Source organism: Rutidosis leptorrhynchoides, chromosome 3, assembly GCF_046630445.1.
Source record: "Rutidosis leptorrhynchoides isolate AG116_Rl617_1_P2 chromosome 3, CSIRO_AGI_Rlap_v1, whole genome shotgun sequence".
Taxonomy (NCBI): domain Eukaryota; kingdom Viridiplantae; phylum Streptophyta; class Magnoliopsida; order Asterales; family Asteraceae; genus Rutidosis; species Rutidosis leptorrhynchoides.
Window position 1 is genome coordinate 110,298,847 of NC_092335.1, and position 23,298 is coordinate 110,322,144.

Consider the following 23,298-nt stretch of genomic DNA (forward strand, 5'->3'; position numbering starts at 1 on the left):
ACATCAAATACAGTCTTATTCCGATTAGCTGACAGAGTAACGATAATAGCGTTTATCATCAACATCTTGGCTTGATGGTATCCTTGGTTTCACTTAGGTGGGGCCAGGTCAAGGGGGAGAATGGACTCAAGTTCGAGTCCCACTCTTTAAAAATACCCGTGGTAGGCTTACTTACCATAAGCCGGGTTGCCCCGTGGAAAGGTTTTACCGACCTATTCAGGACCCAGATACCCGCCTGCCCCTCGGGATGATTTAAAGTTTGGATCCCTGTAATATGATTCGGGTTTCCTGCCCGAACGTGTGTGTGCAAATGATGAGTGTCGTTGAAATAAATGATACGCGAATGCAAGCTTGCCGTTCAAAAAAAAAAAAAAAAAAAAAAGGATAATAGCGTTAGCAACTACCATTACCATTGATTCTTAATAACATGATTAAATCGTATAAAGTGAAAACAATTGTTAAGTAAGTTTCAGACATCCAAGGAAGGATAAAAGCAGCATAAACTCTCAAGCCCGGCGAAAGGCGAAAGTTCTTAGGCGGCCACTGCGAATGTCTCTGAGAAACAAGGCGAAAGTTCTTAGGCGGCCACTGCGAATGTCTCTGAGAAACAAGCCTTCTGGATCATCATCATTAACCAATTAATATTGTATAACTGTATTAATTATTAAATTACTATCTATTAATTTGTTATAAAAAATAAATAATTAAAAGTAATAATGCCTCAGACATCCAAGGAAGGATAAAACAGCATAATCTCTCAAGCCCGGCGAAAGGCGAAAGATCTTAGTCGGCCACTGCGAATGTCTCTGAGAAACAAGCCTTTTATTCTATCATCATCGGCATAAGTTCGGTGTGATTGAAGGAAAAAAAACAACATTGAACGATTATTAAAAGTTTGATTACCAAAATAGAATTAAATAATAATGATAATTTTTGAATCTAAGAGAAAACGCAAAAATTCACTGAATTTAATAATAATTGATATTTGCATCGTATTTTTTATACGTGAATTCATGATCTGCTAGTGAAAAAACAGATGGAATTGTCGTTGATGCTTTGTAAGAGAAACAGGAAAAATAATAAAATAATAATTAACGATAATAAAAAGACTGGACGATGATTAATTGAGATTGATCACCTGCGTTAAGATTGATGATGATGATTGAAGGACGAGAAAGAGGGGAATATAAGTAGGAGAAGGGATGTAGGGTTTTGGTAGGGTTCAAATGTTCAGCCCATCAAAAGCCCAATTACTCACGTTTGCAATAGACTTCAATGAGTTTTTTATTAGCATTATCACCAAAAGCCCATTTTTTGAACTTGTTTGCGTGAGAGCCCATAAAAAAAAGTTTGACGATTTGCCCTCGCAAGGAGCAAGATGCATCTTGCTTCATTGCGCCTTGCGTCCTTGCGACCTTGGTTTCACTTGAGAGCAAGGAGCAAGGTGCCTCTTGCTCCCTTGCTTCCACATGAGAACAAGGTGTCTTGCTCCTTGCTCCTTACTCCCTTGCTTCCAGGTGGAAGTAAACGAGCAAGAGGCACTTTGCGTCCGTGCTTTCACTTGGAAGCAAGAGGCACCTTGCGTCCTTGCTTCCTTCTGGGAGCAAGAGGCACTTTGCGTCCTTGCTTCCACCTGGGAGCAAGGGAGCAAGGGAGCAAGAGGCACCTTGCTCCTTACTCTCAAGTGAAACCAAGGTAGCAAGGACGCAAGACGCAAGGGAGCAAGAGGCATCTTGCTCCTTGCGAGGGCAAATTGTCAAACTTTTTTTTAGGGGCTCTCATGCAAACAAGTTCAAAAAAATGAACTTTTTGGTGATAATCCTTTTTTATTGGATGATCCAAACATACCATATTATATTTTAAAACTCTTTAAATTAATTGTGAAAGATAAATAATTTTTCTTTTAATATCGATTTTCCCTATATAATTTTGATATTAATATTATTAATGGTAACGGTTAAGTATAATTATAGAATTAATTTATACGTGATATACTTAAACGTGATCCATAGAATTACATTTATCATTTTCATTTTTTATTTTATTCTTTCTTTGTCTTATATTTCATTCCATTATTCTTTTTTTTTTCCAAAAGAACTATAACTTTTATAAAAATTCGGGGACATTCATAGGAAAGATGAAGCCTCGATAACGAATTACAGTAACTTAGGCCAAAACACAAACAGGACAAAACGAAATGAAATCAAATCCTAAAGACCGAAACAAAAATGCCAACTAGATTAGAAATCTAAACGACAAAGGAAACCCTAACAAACAACGACGACGGAACCAACTAAAAACATAGAAATTTAATCTTCGGATCCCCTTCACATTAAATTTCTTAACTCCTTGTAAACTTTTCGAGCCTTGTGAGTTTTCTTTTGTTTTTTCTTTGACTTAGGAGTCGGCTTCTAGTTGATCCCTTTGTTTTTTTTTACTATAGTATTATATAATGAACATCTGATATTTAGTTGCTCTATAATATAAGCTTTTTTAGATGCAAATTTAGATGCAAAACAATCATTACAGAGATATTTAACCACGTTGACGTCCTATCATTTTCTTTTTGAATTGTTTTGACTCGCTACCAACTCGTCATTTTCTCCAGCATAGCCGCTTTAACGAACTGTCTGTTTTATTTATTTATTTTTACCACTATATATAACATAAAATCCCGAATTCGTCATTTATCTGAAGCTTGAACCCTTTTGAAAGTTATATTTGATTGTTAATGGTACACATAATGGTTTGCACGCATAAATAAGGACATAATTACTCTTGCAAGACGAAGATATAATATGAAAGGCTTATTAAATTGAGTAAAACACATTTTAACAATTTTGTGTCCAGCATTTTTCGTCAAGAAAAATCAATTAAGTATATATCAGTTAGATAATTATGCACTTTTCGGACAAATTAACCAATATTGGCATGACACGCGTCCGAACCTTCTAAAAGTTTTTTAAAAGATCTCAACGTCTATAAATAAGGCACTTCTGCTATCACTTTTGGACACTTTGGGCTTGTGTTAGAGAACATTTTTTTTCTCACATAATACTTTCTCTTTGTAAAACTTGAGACCATAGCACACAATTTGGATTCGAAGATTGACTTGCTCCACCCGACAATTCTTATATCTAGATTCGGGTCTGCACGGAAGTTGTCCGGAGGAAAAACAATTAATTAGCAACACACGCCACTAAAGTGTTTGAACCTTCTACTTATATTTGTGACCGCTAGCCGAAAATAAGTATAAACAATTGTTATTCTATTAATCCAAAGTGATAATTCATTTAAATAGTACGAGTAGCTTGATTACAATTTGTTCATGCATACGTCTGCCGCGATGATTGTGATTTGTGACATGCAAATGTCCATGCTCATTTAACAACTTTATGTCCATTCTCAAGCTCAAAATTATCTTAATTTCAGGTTTCCATGTTTCTTATCCAAAGATAATAAATAAGTTGGAACGTAGTACAAATTTTCACGAAACAACCATTAGATTAAGAAAAAAAAAGAATCAATAATCAATAATTCAGATTATACTTCATCAATTATCTCACTTACTGTTAGACCCTCAACCACAACAAAATAATCTCAATCTAACTCGTTTGTACAGAAACATTCATCTCCATCCTTTCGAAACTGCCAAAATTTGGAGAACCTAATACGCCTCCACAAGAACTGGACCCCACAAACTCTCACAAGAACAGTACCGCTAATAGAGCATTAATCATAAGACCAATACTAGCATAGTCACCTTCGATACTGCAACTCGACGAGCTTGTAGAATTATAATCTGACATTGTGCTGTTAAAAACCGTGCCGTTCATCCCATCACTACACACACAAAACCAACATGTTAGCATTTACAAACACCAAATAAACAAAACCTTCTGAATAGACTAAAACTATACGACCAGTTATCGATTTACCTTCCAAAAAACTGACAAGATCCATGACCTGCAAAACCCAATTAACAATACAAAAAATCTGAATTCAGCAACTAAAATAACAAAACATAAGAGAAATGTTAACTTACAAAAGTACGCAATTGGTCCCTAATGTTAACTTACAAACACCTAAAGTATTTTTCTGACGTCGATGACCCTAATGTTTGTAAATGTTGCTTCGTTGGTCCCTGAAGGTACCAGACGTTAGTTCCCCAACGTTAGTCTGACCCTAATTATGAAATGCAGCGTAATCGCAGGTTTATGGTGCGTTTGTTTACCTCTTAGTTAAATGGTTCAGCGCTGGATGTTGAACCATTCAGCATTCATCGCTTTTGTTTCTGACCTATGAATGACAGGTGGTGCTGAATGTCATTCAGTGCTGAACCATTCAGAGCTGAAACTATTTCTTAACCATTAAGCATCTAAATTTTATGTAATTATAAGTTATATCAAGAACATTTATTAAACAATTATATTGTATTTTTTATTCATGTCAAAGGTTAATAAACTAATTTTACGTCATTCACATTATCCGTTCAAATGATTATCAAACATGTTATTTTCATTCAGAAGCAACTTCATTCAGAACCATTGAATCATTCAGATTATGAACCATTCAACGCTAAATCATTCAGTTTTATCAAACGCACTCTTAGTGTTGTGAGATTTTAAGAGGTTTACGTGATGTAGACTAATATTAAGGAACTAACATCTGTTACCTTCAGAGACCAACGACGCAACTTTTCAAACATTAGAGTCATACATGTCAAATATAATTTAGGCCCATCCATGAAACTTTAGGTAAATATTACCGATTTACAGCGTAATTTTGCTAATGTAGATTTCTCAAATTATAATAAACTAATAAAGATCTTGATTAACTTTAAGCCTTACTTGGATCGTTGGTGGTTAGCATAGCAACACTGTTAAAGTCACAAGTCCCTTCGCCTTTTCCCATCATATGATAATAACTATCAAAGGCGAAAGTCGCATGTGAAGCCACATTATCCGGTTCATAGCACGCCTGACCCTGTAACAACGCAGAACAATTTACCTTCCCGGGCCCATAAGCCCAATCCAAAGCAGCCTGCAGCATTTTTTCGTCCGCACCTTCTTTCGCAGTACAATGAGTCGGGTTCGTAGTGTCATTGGCAAAAGTTCGCCCTGAACCCGTCAACTGTAATATATAAATAGGTTTCCCATTCGCATCAAACAAGCCCCAATTTTTCTCTGAAACCGGCCCATTTTTAGTGTCCTCATTGTAAAGCTCGTAAATATATGTACAAATCGCGATCCCAGGATGTTTCGGGGTCCCGGTTTGATTCAAAATGTGTTTGATCAAGTTACTGTTGTATGTATTTGCGTTGTCTAAAGTAGCATCGGGCTCATTCGGCTAACCTTTCGATGGCCAACCAGATTCGGTTACAAGAACCGGAACATTTGTCACGTTTAGTGACGCCATAGCATTATACGCAGCATCCACCATTGCATCGAAAACATTACTATAATGTAAAAGAGTGTTTGAATCTACAGCTTCTTTGTTAGCCGGCAACGGGTTAAAAAGCGCGTAATCTAACGGTATTACACCGTTCGATTGCATATAATCATAGTATGGGTATATATTAAGCATAAGATACGACCCGGTAGACTGTAAAAATTTCAAAAGCGGAACCAAAACAGGATTCCATGAATGGTTAAAAAAGGCTTGTGAAGGTGGGAACGAGTCGAGAATAATCGAGGATGCAATCGGGGTTGATACTTTGATCTGACGGTCGAGATTTGATGCCACGAGGGCACCTTGGATGAACTTGAGGGCGGTGACTAGGATTGGGCCCGCATTCGGGAGGGTATTGAATACTTCCGAACCGACACATATGGTGGTGATATTGGTGGCCGGGTAATGGGCTACAATGTTTTGGGCTACCCAATGGGCCGCAGTTGAGTTTGATTGACCGATTCCTAAGAGTTGGTCGTTTGGAATGGTGACAGCAACCTTGATGCCAGTGTTGGCAAGGGCAACAAGCATGCCTCGATCAGCGTCGTACAATCTGACGTGGCGGATTTGTTGGGATTTAAGTAGAGCTACTATTTGTGTTGGATGTGGCATATCTGAAAGGTCAGTTCCTATGTTCACTCCTAAAAATGCACCTGAAATCAAGTTAATATAAACGTTACATGTAGTCTCACAAAAATAAAATTATATTATGATAGTATGAAACTATGCATCAAAGAATTCAAGTTGTAATGTTGAGTATAGTAATAGTAATATTGAGAAGTTTAATTGTTTAAAGTTAACAAGTATTCGGGCCGGCCCGCTTCGCTGGGCTCAAAATCGGTAGCCAAAAAAAAAAAAAAAAAAAAGGCAACCTCAAGGTTCGAGCCTGCGACCCTTTAGATTTCACTTACCAACTAATCTACGTATTCACTTTGATAAATTTATAGTTTTTTTTAATATATATCTTATAAATTAGAGGGTTTGTAAAAGTTAAAAAGTTAATCAAAAGAGGGTGAAATTTAACATAATGGAAAAACCGGGGAAAAAATGACAAAATTGCAAAAAAGTTTCAAATGAATAGTATCATTTTTTTTTTTTTTTTTTGTCTTTTTGTGTTTTGTAATCGAATTGAATCTATATATAATAGGATTAAATAAATGACACAAATGCGAATGCTACGTTGTTTGCTTCCTAAAGGTATGACAACATGGACTACTTCATTTCATGATTCCCCAAAACATTTGACCTATTGTGACTACAAAGACAAAAGTGATATTTAATTTCAATATAATATAGCAAAGCAAACGTTACCAGTTTAATACTCCGTATACTTTAATTAATTTCTCGTTATTTAAAATGTGTTTGGTTTAAGGAGAGGGTAAGGAAGGAATGAAAATGAAAGTGACAATGATATTGTTGTTATAATTCAGTAGGCTTATAACTACCTTTAGTGGTTCTTGACTGTAGAAGGTATATAGAGATAGAGATACTGTAAAACGGAGAAAACAAAGGTTGAACAAAAGGTATGAGTAATTGGTTTTTTATTTATAGAAAAATGTACAATGAGAGTTTGGTGGCATTTGGAATCTAGAGAGAGAGAGTGTTTTTGTTAACCAAAAAATACATACAATAAACTCTAACTCAACACACCTATTTATACTCAAAAAAATATACTATGCAATATCTATAATAATAATAAAATTATCATCCAATTATTACTTTTATAACACTCCCCCTTGGATGATAATTTTATTAGTGAATAACTAGTACTGCCTCGTTAAAAACCTTGCTAAAGAAAACCCTTTGGGATAAAACTTTAGCTAAGGGAAAAAGAGTGCAGCATAGAGTTGACTCCCCCTCAAGTAGGCAACGCCTGAGTTGTTACATCTTCTGAACATGCCTCATGCCAATATTATGAACGTGTGTTCTGAAAATAGCAGTTGGAAGTGCTTTGGTGAAAAGGTCAGCAGAGTTTTTGCTGGACTGAACATATCTCATTTCAATCTGGTTGTCCTTAATGAGATTTTGAGTGTATGAGAAGAATCTAGGGGGTATGTGTTTTGTTCGGTCACTTTTGATATACCCTTCTTTCATCTGTGTTATGCAAGCTACATTATCTTCATAGATAGTTGTTGAACTTTTATTGCGTTCTAGTCCACTAGAATCAGTAATGAGTTGTGTCATTGATCTCAACCAAAAACATTCCCGACTGGCTTCATGTAATGCAATTACTTCGGCATGATTTGATGATGTTGCAACAAGTGTTTGTTTTTGAGAACGCCATGATATTGCGGTACCTCCATTTAGGAATACATATCCATTTTGAGATTTAGCTTTATGTAGATCAGATAAATAACCTGCATCTGCATAACCAACCAAATCTTGTTTTGATTCGTTTGAATAAAATAATTATAAATCAGTAGTTCCCCGAAGGTATCAAACTATTTGTTTGATCCCATTCCAATGTCTTTTGGTAGGGGCTGAGCTGAACCTTGTCAACAAATTAACTGCAAAAGAAATGTCAGATCTTGTATAATTTGTAAGATATATAAGAGCCCCAATTGCACTAAAATATGGAACTTCTGAACCAAGAAGATCTTCATGATCTTCTAGAGGATGAAATGGATTAGTATCAATATTAAGATCTAACAACTATATGAGTACTTAATGGTTTTTGTCTTGTCCATATTAAAATATTTTAAAATCTTTTCGGTATAAGTTGTTTGATGTATAAGTAAGTCATTAGTTATATGCTCAATATGTAAATCAACGTAATACTTGATTTTTTTTATTTTAAAATTTTTCTTTAGAAGTTGAATGGCTTCATAGATTTCTTTATTTAAGATAATTGATATAAACAGCTATGATCACATATCCGAACATTGTTTTTATAAAACACACATGCAAATAAGTTTATATGTATACCCTTTTCTTATCAAGTAGTAATTTAATCGATTATACCACATACGTCCCGATTGTATAAACCCATTTAGAAATCTTTGTGATTTAATGGAATATATTCCCTTGGGTTTTGCATTAGATGCTTATGATACCTTAACCCTTCAGGTATATTCATATATATATCACTATTAAGTGATCCATACAGATAAGTAGTAACAACATCCATGAGATGCATTTAAATAACTACCAGGTTGATTAAGTATCTAATAAGTAATTATATTCATTATAGGAGGATAAGTTTTTCTCCTAATTCATTTCTGGTCTTTGTGGGAAATCTTGAGTTACAAGTCTAGTTTTGCCTTGTAACTTCATTTGCACATTTCTTTTCGGATAAAAATTCATTTGTATCCCATTGATTCACATCTTTAAAAGTGATAACGATTGATCCAAAAACTTTTCTTTTATTGAGCGATTCTAATTCAGCTCGTATTGCTCCTTTCCGTTGAGTTCAATCACGTCTATTTTGATATTCAATGACAGATTTTGGTTCCAGATCATCATCTTTATTCATGATGTCATTGTAACATTATATGAAAATATCTCATCAAGATTTTTCATTTCATTTCAGTTTCATAATATTGCATAATTTATTGCAATTTATGTATTTACATTTATCAATATCCTCTGCAGAAGGAGTATTGATTTGTGGTTCTTGTTGAACACTTTCTTTTACCTCATTATCTGCTGATTTTCTTTTTCGAGGATTTTTATCTTTGGAACCAATTGGTCTCCCACGTTTCTGCCGTAGCAAAGACTCATGAGTGACATTATTGTCAGCTTTTGTAATTTCAATTCTAGCTGAAGCATTTACTGCTGGTATATATGATTTAGTCACTTATTTTTTGTATCTTTAAATGCATAAAGTAATTAATTTGCAAATTCTTGCATATGCATTATATTTGAACTTTCTTTTCGCATTCTTTTGTGCGATGATCAATATTCCTTAATTGATGTTCACACCATGAAACATCATTTTATTTATATTTCATTTCTCCCCCTAATATAGGGAACAATGTTTAATTAAAGTGACAATCGACAAAACTTGCTGTAAAAACATCACCCGTCATGGGTTCAATATATCTTATGATTGAAGATGTTTCATATCTAACATATATTTCAATCCTTCTTTGAGGAACCATTTATTGTGATTGTTCAATTAAAAATACACTGCACAACCAAATGTTCTAAGATGGAAGATATTTGGTCTCCACCAAAATTAAGTTGGTAATGGAGAATATTTATAACTTGCACTTGATTTAATGCGAATTAATGTCACATCATGTAAATTTACATGTCCCCATATAAATATTGAGAGTTTTGTACTCATTTCTAATTGTCTAGTTATTAGCTGTAAGCGTTTATCTATTGATTCAGCTAAACTAATTTTGTGTATGCACATGAGCAACTGGATGTTCAACAACAATCCTTGTAGACATATAATAATCATTAAAAGCTTGAGATGTTAACTCACCAGCATTATCAAGTCTCATCCTTTTAATGGTGTAATCAGAATAATGTGTTCTTAATTTAATAATTTGTGCAAGAAACTTTGCAAATGCCATATTATGGCTTGATAACACACAAAAATGAGACCATGCGTTAGATGCGTCTATTAGAAAAATGGTCCACATGATGGATGAATTGGTCCATATATATACCCTTGAATTCTTTCAAAAAACATTGGTGATTATTTCTCAATGTGCTTTTCATTAATCGCCATATGTGATTTTCATTAATCACCATATGTGCTTTTCATTAATCACTATATGTGCTTTTCATTAATCACCATATGTGATTTTCATTAATCACCATATGTGCTTTTCATCATATATCATTTTCACCATATGTGCTTTTAATCATATGTGCTGCGCTTTTCGTCATATGCACTTTTCATTATATGCGCTTTTAATTATATGCGATGCGCTTTTCATCATATGCGCTTTTTATCATATGCGCTTTTAATCATATGCGCTGCGCTTTTCATCATATGCGCTTTTTATCATATGCGCTTTTAATCCTATGCGCTTTTCGGTGTTACATAGATATTTCTCATTTTCGATTATCATTGACTGATAATCATATCCATTATGATATATATCAGAGAAACTTAACAAATTTCTCTTTGATTTGGGAGAAAACAAGACATTGTTTACCAAAAAATTCGTACCATTTGGTAATATGAAATTTTGCCTTTTTCGTTTCTTATATCAAGTTTGCAAGAGCTGATATAGTATTTATAATTCCCTCATTTGATTTAAATCAATGAAATATTTCTTAGATTTGATCATAGTGTGTATGTTACTACTATCTGCAATACATAGGACTTTACCATTTAATTGATGTTGTATTTCTGCAGGATTCATACTAAAACTTCAAATAAGATAAGCAAATAATGAGTTATATTTCAGCAAGATAATCAAATTATATTACATGCAAACAAGTTATAATATGAAGTACATAAAAGATAACACTTAATAAAACATATGCGTTATGGTCTAAAACCATTTATTTATGAGTGATACATAAAAAAAAACTAGGCATCTTAGAAAATTCAAACCATTCAAGTCTCAAGGTAGCTCAGGGTTAATTTAATCAAGATTTGTCAACAGATTCACTCTCGTTTTCTTTTCTTTTGGGACTTATTTGTAGAGCTAAACAAGATGTTCATGTATTCAAGAAATACTAGACTGATGATCCACGTTACCAGATCATTAATAAGAATCTACGGAATTCTTATAAGAGCGTCTACTAATATCTTTAATTTTATTCTTTCATGGATCACCGTTATTATTATTATTCTTATTTTTTTTTTTTTGATAATTAATATCGTATCTATCTTTGAGTATTTTCCATAATACACTTGGATTTTCGATCATATAATATGTAGATTCTAAGGACTCGTCAATATGTTTGCTAAGAAAAATACTTACTATTGCTTTCTCTTGTTCGGAATAATTGTTATTTTCATTCAGGGTTTCTAAAATACCGTTTGATTCGAGATGTTTTTCTACATTCATAACCCATGTTAAGTAGTTGTTCCCACTTGTTCTAAATGAGCAAATTTAAGCCTTTTCAAATTCGACATTTTCTATTATCAAAAAAGATGAATAACATAAATCATAATCATAATCAACTTCTATTCATAGACAAATAATAAAATGAAATTAGAATCATTTTAAATTCATAAGTAGCAAATAACAGAATAATGGTATGATTATAAATAATAAAACCACAAGGGCATGATAGAATATAGGTTCACCCGGTGGTATATTAGCAACAATGATGATAGTTAATATGACCAATACAATAGGAAAAATCATCCTTGTGTGAATCATTTTTACAAAAACTTTTTGAGAGTAGTAATCTGAAAAATGAAGATTGATTTGTGAAAATGTGAAAACGGAGATGTTTATTTTATATTTGAAAAATATAGTTGTTGTAACGTCGTCAGTTGACGTTAACAACCGTTATGTATATATGACCGTTGTAACGTCGTTAGTTGACGTTAACGAATAAAGTCACTATATCAAAACGCGTATGAGTAATATAAAGGACAAGATTTTTTTTTCTTATTTTAACTTTTAAGATTTACTTTTAATAAAAATACAAACTACTTTTTCTTATTTTAACTTTTAAGATTTACTTTTAATAAAAATACAAACTACTTTTTCTTATTTTAACTTTTAAGATTTACTTTTAATAAAAATACAAACTACTTTTCTTATTTTAACTTTTAAGATTTACTTTTAATAAAAATACAAAACTACTTTTCTTATTTTAACTTTTAAGATTTACTTTTAATAAAAATACAAACTACTTTTTCTTATTTTAACTTTTAAGATTTACTTTTAATAAAAATACAAACTACTTTTTCTTATTTTAACTTTTAAGATTTACTTTTAAGGATAAATATTAGTATGCATGAAATAAATAATGATTAATTGCATAAGTAATCATAAATGTTAGATAACATATAAAGACCCCATCGTATTCGTATTGATCGGAATTAATCTCGACCCATGGTACCGTGTTGTCAAATGACGTGTTGCGTACATAAAGTACCGTGTTGTCAAATGACGTGTTGCGTACAATCATGAGGTCTTATTAACATAAATATAAATGTTAGTGAAGTTAATAAGAGTTAGATTACAGAAAATATAATTCAGGTGGTATAACCGACCATATATAACTTAAATAACATAAATATAAATGTTAGTGAACATAACTGTAAATGTTAGTATAAATAAATGTTAGATAACATAAATGTAAATGTTAGTATACATAAATAAATGTTAGATAACATAAATGTAAATGTTAGTATACATAAATAAATGTTAGATAACATAAATGTAAATTAGGCGACAGTGTCGACCATATATCATTTAGGTGGTATAACCGACCATATATTAGTTAGGTGGCAGAGCCAACCATATTTAGTATAAATGTTGAGATAATCGTGCTGATAACGTGTTATAATTCAGTAGGGTTATAACTACCTTTAGTGGTTCTTGACTGTAGAAGGTATATAGAGATAGAGATACTGTAAAACGGAGAAAACAAAGGTTGAACAAAAGGTATGAGTAATTGGTTTTTTATTTATAGAAAAATGTACAATGAGAGTTTGGTGGCATTTGGAATCTAGAGAGAGAGAGTGTTTTTGTTAACCAAAAAATACATACAATAAACTCTAACTCAACACACCTATTTATACTCAAAAAAATATACTATGCAATATCTATAATAATAATAAAATTATCATCCAATTATTACTTTTATAACAATTGTGTTGTTAAATCATTATTGTTTTTATCTTTTCGGACCATCTAAGACGCCAAATATTTTTACACATATGTATGATGTCTAATCGGACTATCCAATGACCGATTCTGACCGTCTCCCTGAGGTTTGAGTCTCAGACCTATATCAGACCCCAATCAGTAAGTTATCTTGGAATGATTCGAATGTAAATCAGTAAGGTTAAAAACAAAACCAGCCATATAAAAGTGTCTTCTATACAAGGACACATTAACATAATCATATGATTTCCACATGGACCTCACATGGCGCACTGCTCTCCCCCTTCCCAATAACAGTCTAAACCATCAAAAGAGTATGAACCTACATTATGTTCCAGTTCAAATTAACCAAAACTGTCAAAAGAATAACATTACAGACTTTTAACATAACTTTTGCTATTTGTGTAACAATTTCCTAGTCTTTTTTATATAAATATGAAATATAAATATGAATATGAATATGAATATGAATAAACATAATTGTATTTTATGGTAGTTTGATTCCAACTTAAAATAAAGTACACAGGAACAGCTAAAACAGTGGTAAAATAAAACAAGAATAATGCTCCGTAACTTCAAAGTAGTATCAGTATACAGTACTATAATTTATACGGAGTAATTATTTATAAAATGACAGCATTCAATTATAACTAATTGAATACCTCTAAAAATACTTAGTTTCAGAAATACCAAACAAATACAAGAAGATACTCCATAGAAGACAAAGATTGAAACTTTACTCCTTGGGTTGAAAACTCATTTTTTGTTAGTTCAAATTACTTGCACCCTAATTGCTCAAATTAATATATACTGTAAGAGTGCTCCCAACCATGACAGAATGTCTTCCAGGACTAACCAACCATTCAACGCCACATCAACACCTCCATCCCACTTCCTTCCCAGGACTAAACCCAGGACTAAACCCTCCCAACAAAGACACTACTCCTTCCATATTTTTATTATCTTTTTTAATTTTTTTATATTATCAAATAATTATTATTATATATATTATAAATTTTAAATAAACAACATAATTATATTACTTTTATTATTATTATTATTATTATTATTATTATTATTATTATTATTATTATTATTATTATTATTATTATTATTATATTACTATAATTATATTACTATAATAGTATAGTTATACGGAGTAATTATTTATTGTTATTAAACACTACCAATCATGTGGGACCCATTTTCATCTTGCAGATCCAATTTCACACCTTCTTCACACCTTCATCTCTACCTTCATCTTTGTAGATCCAATTTCATAGCCATTTTCATGGCTTTCAAGTGCAAAAAAAAAAAAAAAAAAAAAAAAGAGCTTTACGGTACATTTATTCATTAATTCTTCCGTCAATTCTGATTGAAATAGACGAGCAGCGAGACGGAGCACCTGGGCGACGAGCTGGGCGGGAGCTGGGCGGAGGTGGTGCCATCGGCGCCCACCTGGGCGGGCTTGTGGGCGGCTCCGTGGACGGGCCGTTGGGAGCGCTCTAACACTCAATCTTAACAAAAGTATGTACAGTCTAAAATCTTAAGAGCAAATTAGCTTGCACACAAAAGAACAACTTACACAGTTTACATTAAGAGACTATTATGGAACTAAACAACATTATACTTTCTTTAACTACTCAAATTTGCAATCAAATGTGAAAAAACAATGAATGTAGACTGTAATCAAAACTTGTTACCTTCATCAGCAGAAACAATAAGAAAGACTGATAACAATACCAGCAGCAGAAACCCCATGGAATTAAAACCTCTAATTGTCAACATGAGTCAACAGACACCCCACAAAGCAAAAATATAGTGTAGAATAGAGTAGAAAAGTTTAAACAAGAATTCGGGGTTATATATATTCAATAAAAAAGGGAGAGAAAGAATGGGTTTTGTGCATCGATCTAGGAACTCTTGATGGGTGTCAGATGATCTAACGGCTGTGAATTTAACTTGTGTATATGTACCTAGTGAAAGAACAAAACAACAATATATAGTATATTGGTATAGCCGTTAGCTTGTAGGGGCTTTTGGATATGTTTCTATCAGCTTTTTTCAGTTTCACCGTTGGGGATTGTAAAATTTGTAAGTAAAATGCTGCACTCGTGCTAGTAGATAGATTGAGGGGTGTTTAGAATTGTTATATACTCCATTGTTTGATTCTTCACACAAATTACCTATACTATCCTTAAATCATTACTTATATAAACTTTTAATTGAAATGTATTGGAGGATATTTTTGGGAATTAGCTAAAAATGATGTGGATTTATCAATTTGAAAGTTGGAAATATAATCCATCCTTTTAAAATGGAGGTTATGGTTTCGATTCCAGACAACTCCAGTTATTACCTCGTGGCTACGAATGTTCACCTGCAATGACTTCGAGCTGCTCGTAAAATGAGAAGTCGCTCTGGGATTAGTCAATAGAAAAATCTTAAATCAAATACTTTTAATACTTTTAGGAGATAATTTTAATTTTATTTAAGGGTCAGATTCGGGGATGAATATAAAGACAAACATGTATACAAAGTGTCCACCATTAAACTTGAGCACACAACCTATTTGTCCAGGGTTCACAACCTATTTGTCCAGGGTTCGCCGATCTTGCCAAGTCAATGACCTTTTGTTAATTGTGAAGTTTAATGATTGTTAATATAGTTATTTTATGCAAATTAATTTTTTTTAGACAAACGAAAATAACAAAAATAATAATGGGAACATAAAAAATGTTATATAGAAAATGTTTAGAATGCTTTTTAATAAAAATAAAGTGATATTAGCATTATGTTGTACTTCAAGTGATAGTGGTCTGACACTCTTTGTTAGGGGTCAGGAAATTGACTCCCTGGGACTACAATATTGCACAAAGGTTATTCCCTAACCTTAAAATCCACTCAAAATCGCCTTTCGCATATTATGTTGCTGGGGCATGGGGTGTTTACCGGTCATGCCCTCGGATTGGTTCAGGTTTCTTCCAGAGTAGCAATTGGGGGCGGGTTATGCAACTGGAGTAAATGATCGCGCGGATGGTTTAGTCCCCTATGGACGATCCCAAACCACTGTTTAAAAAAGTGATATCAATTTAAATTATAAATAAATATTATTCCCGTCACATCTAAACTGTCCAACTTACTAATTTTGTTTATCTCAAACTCTAAATAACAATAAAAACTCATTAAAGTTTCAATTATGTCATTTTATTAATGAGAATTTAACATTAAATATACCAATCAGTTATTAATTATAACATTAAATAAAAGGCAAATTAAACAATTCATTATATATCTTATATTTCAAAAAAAAAAAAAAAAAAAAAATTAAACATGACATTTTTTATAGAACTTTGGAAGTATAAATAAGCATTTAAAAATAAAGTTGTGATGTATACTTCTATACCATATATTAAGATGTAATTAATAAATTCATTATTTCTTTGGATATTAGAATTTATAATTAATACGCCTTAATATGGTATTAAGTCACACATTACCTATTTTAGTTTAGATCTTCAGATCTATCTTTTAATTTATTGTTTTTCGCCTTAAAAGACGTCACACAGTACCAAAACTGAAAGGGCGATAATCCGACCGCTAAAATCATTTGTACATCACTAAAATGCATTATAATGTTGTATTGTGCAACTCTTTAAAACTAATGGTTTAGGGATAAATTGTGATTGTGTTTGGATCACTCTTTAACCCGAATTCTCAAGCAAAGAAGAGGCAAAATGTTACAAGATTCCTGGGCTCAAGTTGTCGAAACATGTTTTCCCAATGCAACGGTCATATTTATGTACCTTTAAATTTCTTTACAATTTTTTATATTTTCTTTTTTATTCTTCACTTAAATTGGATGCTTGGATACGTTTCTTTCTCCCACTGCAATCCACCTTTTGTTTTCATTTCTCGTTCTTTTCATCATATAAGCATCGTACTCATTCCAAGAGGCAAACATCATGTAGTCATGTAGACTACTTGCGTCTTAGCTTATCGTTGGAGTTTTGTTATTTGGTTGAAGAAGTCTCCTGGTTCGAGACTTTTTAGTCACCTCATGGGAATCATTGTCACTGTAATCTTCCGAAGCATCATAAAGGATTGAAGCATGAAGTGATTGTAATACATTTGGTTAATGAGACATCGTTAGTTCACCTCTTAAAAAAGATTACTGATGTATATATGGAACAAGTAGCTAATGTGTAATTGTAGTAGTTTTATATTATCCCCCTTAAAAATATTATCAAGAAGATATATTAAAGTTCAGTGGTGAAACAGTTTCTCAATGGCTTATTTAGGATTAAAATTCTTGTATTCATATCCTGCAGCTACAAAACATTCAGTGATCCAGCCCAATCAATCTTATATGTTATTATTTGTCCCACTTCGTTAAGTATAGAGGATAACTAGCAGATCATTTTGCATTCAAATTTTTAAAAGTTTAGTGATCTATTTAGTAAAGGAAGTTGATGGTACTATGGTAGCACAAAAATGAATGAGAAAAAAAGGTCAAATATGGTGAATTGATGGTGATTGTGACTAATGATGATAACTAGTTGTTGAACCCTCGTTTCGCGTCGGGGGTTCGGTTTTCAATGTATTTTATTGCGTTTAATTGGTAAAATTATTTCGTGGCTAAAGAATGATGTCGTTGAAGCGCAACTCGAGTCGAACTAAAAGGTGTAACCCGTGAAAGATTTAAATTTTATGTTAAATTAACAATATATGTCCATCTCCGCGTTTAGCTATGTAATCGACCTTTAAAAATTTAACGCAAAATCAACGTGTTTGAAAAGTACCCCAAATATTTAGCGTTTTTTAAAAAGCGTCCGTTTTGCGTATAGTTAGTGACATTGTGTTCCTAAAATTATTTCGAGTTTAACGATGATGTCGGAGAAATTTAACTCGTTGCGAGCGAGAAGATATGACCCGTTGAATATTTAAGTGGAGTTTATTTAAGATTTTTTTATCAAAATAGTTATTTGATACTTTACCCCCTGTTTGGGGGGTCGATTTGAATATTTGAAAAAAGTGTGGGGGTCTTTGTTGGTGTAGTAAAATGTAATTAGGATTAAAAAAAAAAATGAAAGGATGAAATGCCCCTAGTTACTATTCACCATTTTTTTCTGTTAGACATATAGTAATAAGAAAAGGTTAGGAAGTTGCAACTGAAATCTTTAAATTACTAGTGCGTCTCAATGATACAAAATTGACGCACTGGTCTACTTTTGCCCAGCACCATGTACAGAGACATCAATAACAGATCATCTTCCCAGCCCTATTACTTCTAAATGGCAGATTGGAGACGGTGACATCTTGTGCACGCTATGGGGAAGCTATGGAGCCTGATATATATGCAACAATTCGAAACCAGATCTCTAACAAGCAAAAAGAGTACAACTGAAACCTAAATTTCAATTGGCTACGATCAATAGTTGGAGCATGTCTAAAGTGTATTCAAACTCTTATAAACACCTATAAATGCTTCATAGAAAGTGAACTAGTAACAACTAACAAGATTTTAATTACACCATAAAGGACAAGAAAGCTAACAACCTGCAGTTGCATAAGATAGGCACTTATACAAAACCCCAAAGCTATTGTATTGTCCATAAAATTAAACTTACAAAAACCCATTGTTGTAATTGTTCACATTTGACAAGATCATCACATAGCTGACAGGTTTTTATCCAAATAATATAAGAGCATTGCCTTCAATTTGAGGGTTTTTTGCTTTGCACTAAATATAAATATACACTAAATATATAAGTTGATAAATGTGTATGTATAATCGGAATTACTATAAATTTCTATACACGTCACTTTACACATACCCAAAGACTGTCCATACACTTAAGCTAAACACATCTCGACAGACCAACAATCAAACCAATACACTCAAATAAGAGACCGCTGAATCTAGGGGATCGTCACTTTTATTAAAAAAGAATTTCATCATCATAAAAACAAAACTTACACTAAGTAGTGGTATGCATGATACTTTAGCTTTTTAAAATAAGAGGGGATTTAAAGAACAACAAAAGAACTAATTGTGTAGAGCTTAAAACGATAGAAATATCTTTTTTTTCTTTCTAGGAAGCCAACTCACAAAAAAACGATAGAAATACTAGGATAACTTAAGCACCACACCACAAAACAAAAGAAAAGTTAAGTTACTCGAGCCCCATCATTTTACCTAATCATAACCATCTTCATCCAACAAAAACCAGTTATACCATATATAAAAACCAGTGGCGATTCTAGGATGAAAACCCAGAGGGGTCGTATACAATTTGAGTGGTTGTTTACCATCAAAAAACTATAAATTTTATAAACATAGGGTCCTGTCATTAAATTTTTAGTGGTGTCATATACAATTTAGGCAGTACATTGTAAAAAAAATCCAAACTAGTAGACACCCCTCGTTATGACATCGATCAAAACACTATCAAACTTTATAAGTTTCCCATAATTTAAGTCACTTGAAGTTAACATTCTAGATTGAACATTGTAATTCTAGCTTATGCAAATAAGCACCAAAAGCTATCTAAACTTTATGCAGAAGCACTCTCAGCTAACTACCCTAATCAACTAACTTAAAATATATCCACCTAACATAAAAACCTATTTTCCTCACAACAAAATTCAACACTAAGATCACCTAATAAACCTTCGATCATGCAGACAACTTCACCCATAAATCGTTCAAACAAAGTAACATCCTACTGTAATATAACACAATATATCACAAGCAATCATAACAATTAAAGTAGTAAACAGTAATAGTAATACAATTCACTAAAGCCTCAAATTCAAAAACAATATCCAGCAACAATAATAAGTACGCGCACAGAACTGAAAACAATCCGATCGATAAATCATACTTACTCCTTATTCTTCAGCTTCTCAATTCGTTGATTAAGCTGATCAACACGAACAACGAGCTTCGTAACAGAATACAAGATCCAGTAAAACACAAGAGCGGCACCAATAAGCAAAGCGTTACGCTGACTCTTCATGATTGATTTTTGATGACGTAAGTGCTCAGAAGGTGAACACGTATGCGATTCACAGCTAGGTCTAGTTTCGTACTTCCAGTAAATATCTGCTAATAAAAACAAACAAAACGGTACGACTGAAAGGAAGGGTTTCAGGAGACTAGTTGTGACCGAAATTAGACCTTTGCGGAGTGAATTGAGGCCCGGGAGAGTTAACAGGATGATCATTACGGCCTCTGCCGCCGCTGCGTAACCTAGAACCACCCATTCTAAAGCCATTGGTTTGATCAATTTGTGAAATTAGGGTTTTGTTTTAGGTAGGTAGATCGGGGAAGAGTAAAGGAGTGATCTGTAAATCGTGTACGGGCGGATAGGTATATGTGACTCAAGGTCAAATATGTAACGCGGTTTATTTGATGACGTCATTAAAATCGGGTCGAGATGGGCCGGTTTGATCGTTTTAAAAAAGTGACACCCCGGTTCGGTTCGCTAAAAAACTTAAACGTAACAATATAAAAAGAATCAACAAAAGGTGAAGAGCATAGAATAAAAATAGAGTTCGAATAAAGGCGAAAGAAAGCAAGGCATAAATACTTTGTAGATAGAACACTTCTAGTAAATATTACTCCGTACTACCTTTGAACCTTATGCAATATCACCCATTAAATAGATGGTGTTATGCAATATTTATGTGCCAAAAATGGTGTTGTAGTCTTGAAAGCTCGACCTCGATATGAGCAACCATACAAACAATATGCAACCGACTTTACCACGCCGTAACAGTCGTTATGCGTGGTACGACAACAACAATCGGGTCAACTTGGATTTGGTATCTCCACCACCACGTCCTTTTTCACCTGTTTTGGTTAGTATGTTGAATTTTTTCATATTTTTCATGTTAGAATATCAAAGTGGATAATTTAGATTTTAAGGTTTGATGATAATAGAAATATATTTGATCGAATTGAACTTGGGATCTTCTTCGTTTATTTTCTTGACTTAAAATTTTATAGTACAGTTTAATTGAATGTGTGACATAACCATGACAAATATGATTACATAAAAGAAAGTGCTATCACTTGATCACTTCAATAGTACAAAAAAGGGGTTAAATATGATATGCAATCACAATAAGGAATCATTCAGATATATAGTGATCCATACAATATGTTTCAGGTTCCTAACATCAATAGCAATAGACGCTAAAAGGGTTAAAAGAGGATCCCGTTATAGCCTAAATGTCTAAATAAGCCGCATATGATTTAAATACACACCCTCACTTATTATTCTGAGCAGAAAAAAACATTATTCATATTTACGACGATAGTAAAGATTCTATTTACAAAACAACACTTAACTAGTTATAAACAACTCATATAGTCTATATAGATGTCTTAATGGTACAGTTTTTATTCTTTTACTTTTGATGTATTGACTCAAACTATATAAATTGTTTGCAGGATGAGGGTGGTGTTGTAGATCAATGGTTGTTGTCACTGCAAGACAGAATCTTTACTATACCGCCGAACATAATGAGGTGGTTCCTATATTTCTGTGATATAAACTTGTGGTTTTATGATCAATTAAATTGTGCATAAATTCGTACCCATGAACTTGCCGATTCTAAACTTGTTGAATAAAGGAAAATTACATTAGAATATAATGAGTGAAAATTTTTGATTTTTTATATTTTTAAGTTAGTTATAAGGGTAATAATAGTTTAATCGCCAATGTTTTAAAAGAAGATTCATCATGATTTTTTTATTGAACGGTGGTTAGAAGCCACTGACGGGGGTCCGAACAAGAAGTCGGAACCCACTCACCCGATCATTTCTTGAGACGAACCAATATAGTCCTACCGCCCGTGAAAAGGAAACCCCCATGACGAACCATACGGACATCGTGTGTGGTATAGCCCCCTCGCATTGAGGCTCGAACGCAAGACGTCTGAGGCCCATGAAATGGGTGGGTAATCTTAAGTGTGAAGTATTTTGCAGCGCATGAGAGTGGAACCCCTGACCTCCCTAATGGGAGTCAGGTCACCACCAATACACAAACACCTTGACGTTTCATGATTTAATTACCTAATTCGGTACTTTGATCATTTAACCATTTTACCGGAAAAATCTTTTGAAATTTGCAGTTTCCCACGACCTCTTATGCAACTTCTAGTGTTCCACGATAATTTGGCAAATGATACTTACTTGCAGTCAAGACGAGTACATCAACACTCCCAACAACAAGATTCTGAGATAATCCCATCAGCCGATCAAAGGAAAGCATTGGAGAAGCTTAAGAAAGAGATTTACAATCCTATTCCGAAGAAGATAATACAAAGACTCGGTAGTTTTTCTAAACAAAATAATGCTAGAAAATCGAATGGGAATGAGAAGAAAGATAAACAAGTGAATGGAAACGACGACGATGATGATTATAAAAAATGTGTTATATGCTTGGAAGACTTCCAAGTGAAAGAAATTGTAATGGTTACACCATGTCATCATTTGTTTCATGAGGAATGCATCGTGCCGTGGGTGAAAAGCCATGGCAAATGTCCTGTTTGCAGGTTTTTATTATGTGAAAAGAGTGAAACGTCGTCAACAAATAATGATAACTTGGTCAGTAACCGAATAACAAATGACTTGATGTCTATTGTAACATCTGGGAGTACTTCTAATATCAATGGCCCTTTTTGGCGTTCATAATGGCTAGAGTTGCAGCCAACTAAAACTCAATCAAGTGGTGCAGATCGGATTAAGACTTGATATTCTACCGATGTATAATAATAAACTTATATGAATATGTAAATCATAGTCTTGGACAAAGACAATTAGCGGATGTAATGTTTACTACATTCACTCACCATCAATTCCTAATGAGTATCCTTCGAACGAGGATATGATGAGTTGCATACAGAAAGGACATAGACTTAGACTTCATTGTTATATGTCGATCAAATTTGACCATGTCAAACGGATTCTAATTACCTCATTCTCATTCACCAATTTCTCAATAAGTAGGTACTCAAAGTATGTAGGTCATATGTATTACGACTTCTTTTCAAGTAATTATATAGTAGTAACTTTATT

At 33.1% G+C, this 23,298-nt stretch overlaps 3 protein-coding genes, 1 non-coding gene and 1 pseudogene across 4 annotated transcripts; 1 reads left to right on the forward strand and 4 right to left on the reverse strand.

Annotated features, from left to right (window-relative positions):
• Positions 1-465: 465 nt before the first annotated feature.
• LOC139903709 (small nucleolar RNA SNORD14) lies at positions 466-636 on the reverse strand (annotated as a pseudogene).
• An 81-nt stretch (positions 637-717) lies between these two features.
• On the reverse strand, positions 718-842 carry LOC139903707 (small nucleolar RNA SNORD14). Its single transcript, XR_011778507.1, has one exon. It is a non-coding gene; the product is annotated as a small nucleolar RNA SNORD14 (small nucleolar RNA).
• A 2,862-nt stretch (positions 843-3,704) lies between these two features.
• On the reverse strand, positions 3,705-14,975 carry LOC139900302 (glucan endo-1,3-beta-glucosidase 2-like). The gene is given in 4 exon segments (XM_071883090.1): positions 3,705-3,843; positions 3,939-3,966; positions 4,851-6,104; positions 14,912-14,975. Coding segments are annotated over 4 exon segments (1,479 nt in total). The 5' UTR covers positions 14,970-14,975.
• Positions 14,976-19,956: 4,981 nt separating this feature from the next.
• Positions 19,957-20,584, reverse strand: LOC139896653 (uncharacterized). The gene has a single exon (XM_071879299.1). The coding sequence runs from the start codon at positions 20,486-20,488 to the stop codon at positions 20,096-20,098; it is 393 nt and encodes a 130-aa protein (XP_071735400.1). The 5' UTR covers positions 20,489-20,584; the 3' UTR covers positions 19,957-20,095.
• Positions 20,585-20,855: 271 nt separating this feature from the next.
• Positions 20,856-23,297, forward strand: LOC139896654 (uncharacterized). Its single transcript, XM_071879300.1, has 3 exons — positions 20,856-21,074; positions 21,670-21,746; positions 22,353-23,297. Exons 1-3 carry the CDS (start codon positions 20,943-20,945, stop codon positions 22,912-22,914), a joined length of 771 nt encoding a protein of 256 aa, XP_071735401.1. The 5' UTR covers positions 20,856-20,942; the 3' UTR covers positions 22,915-23,297.
• Position 23,298: the final 1 nt, after the last annotated feature.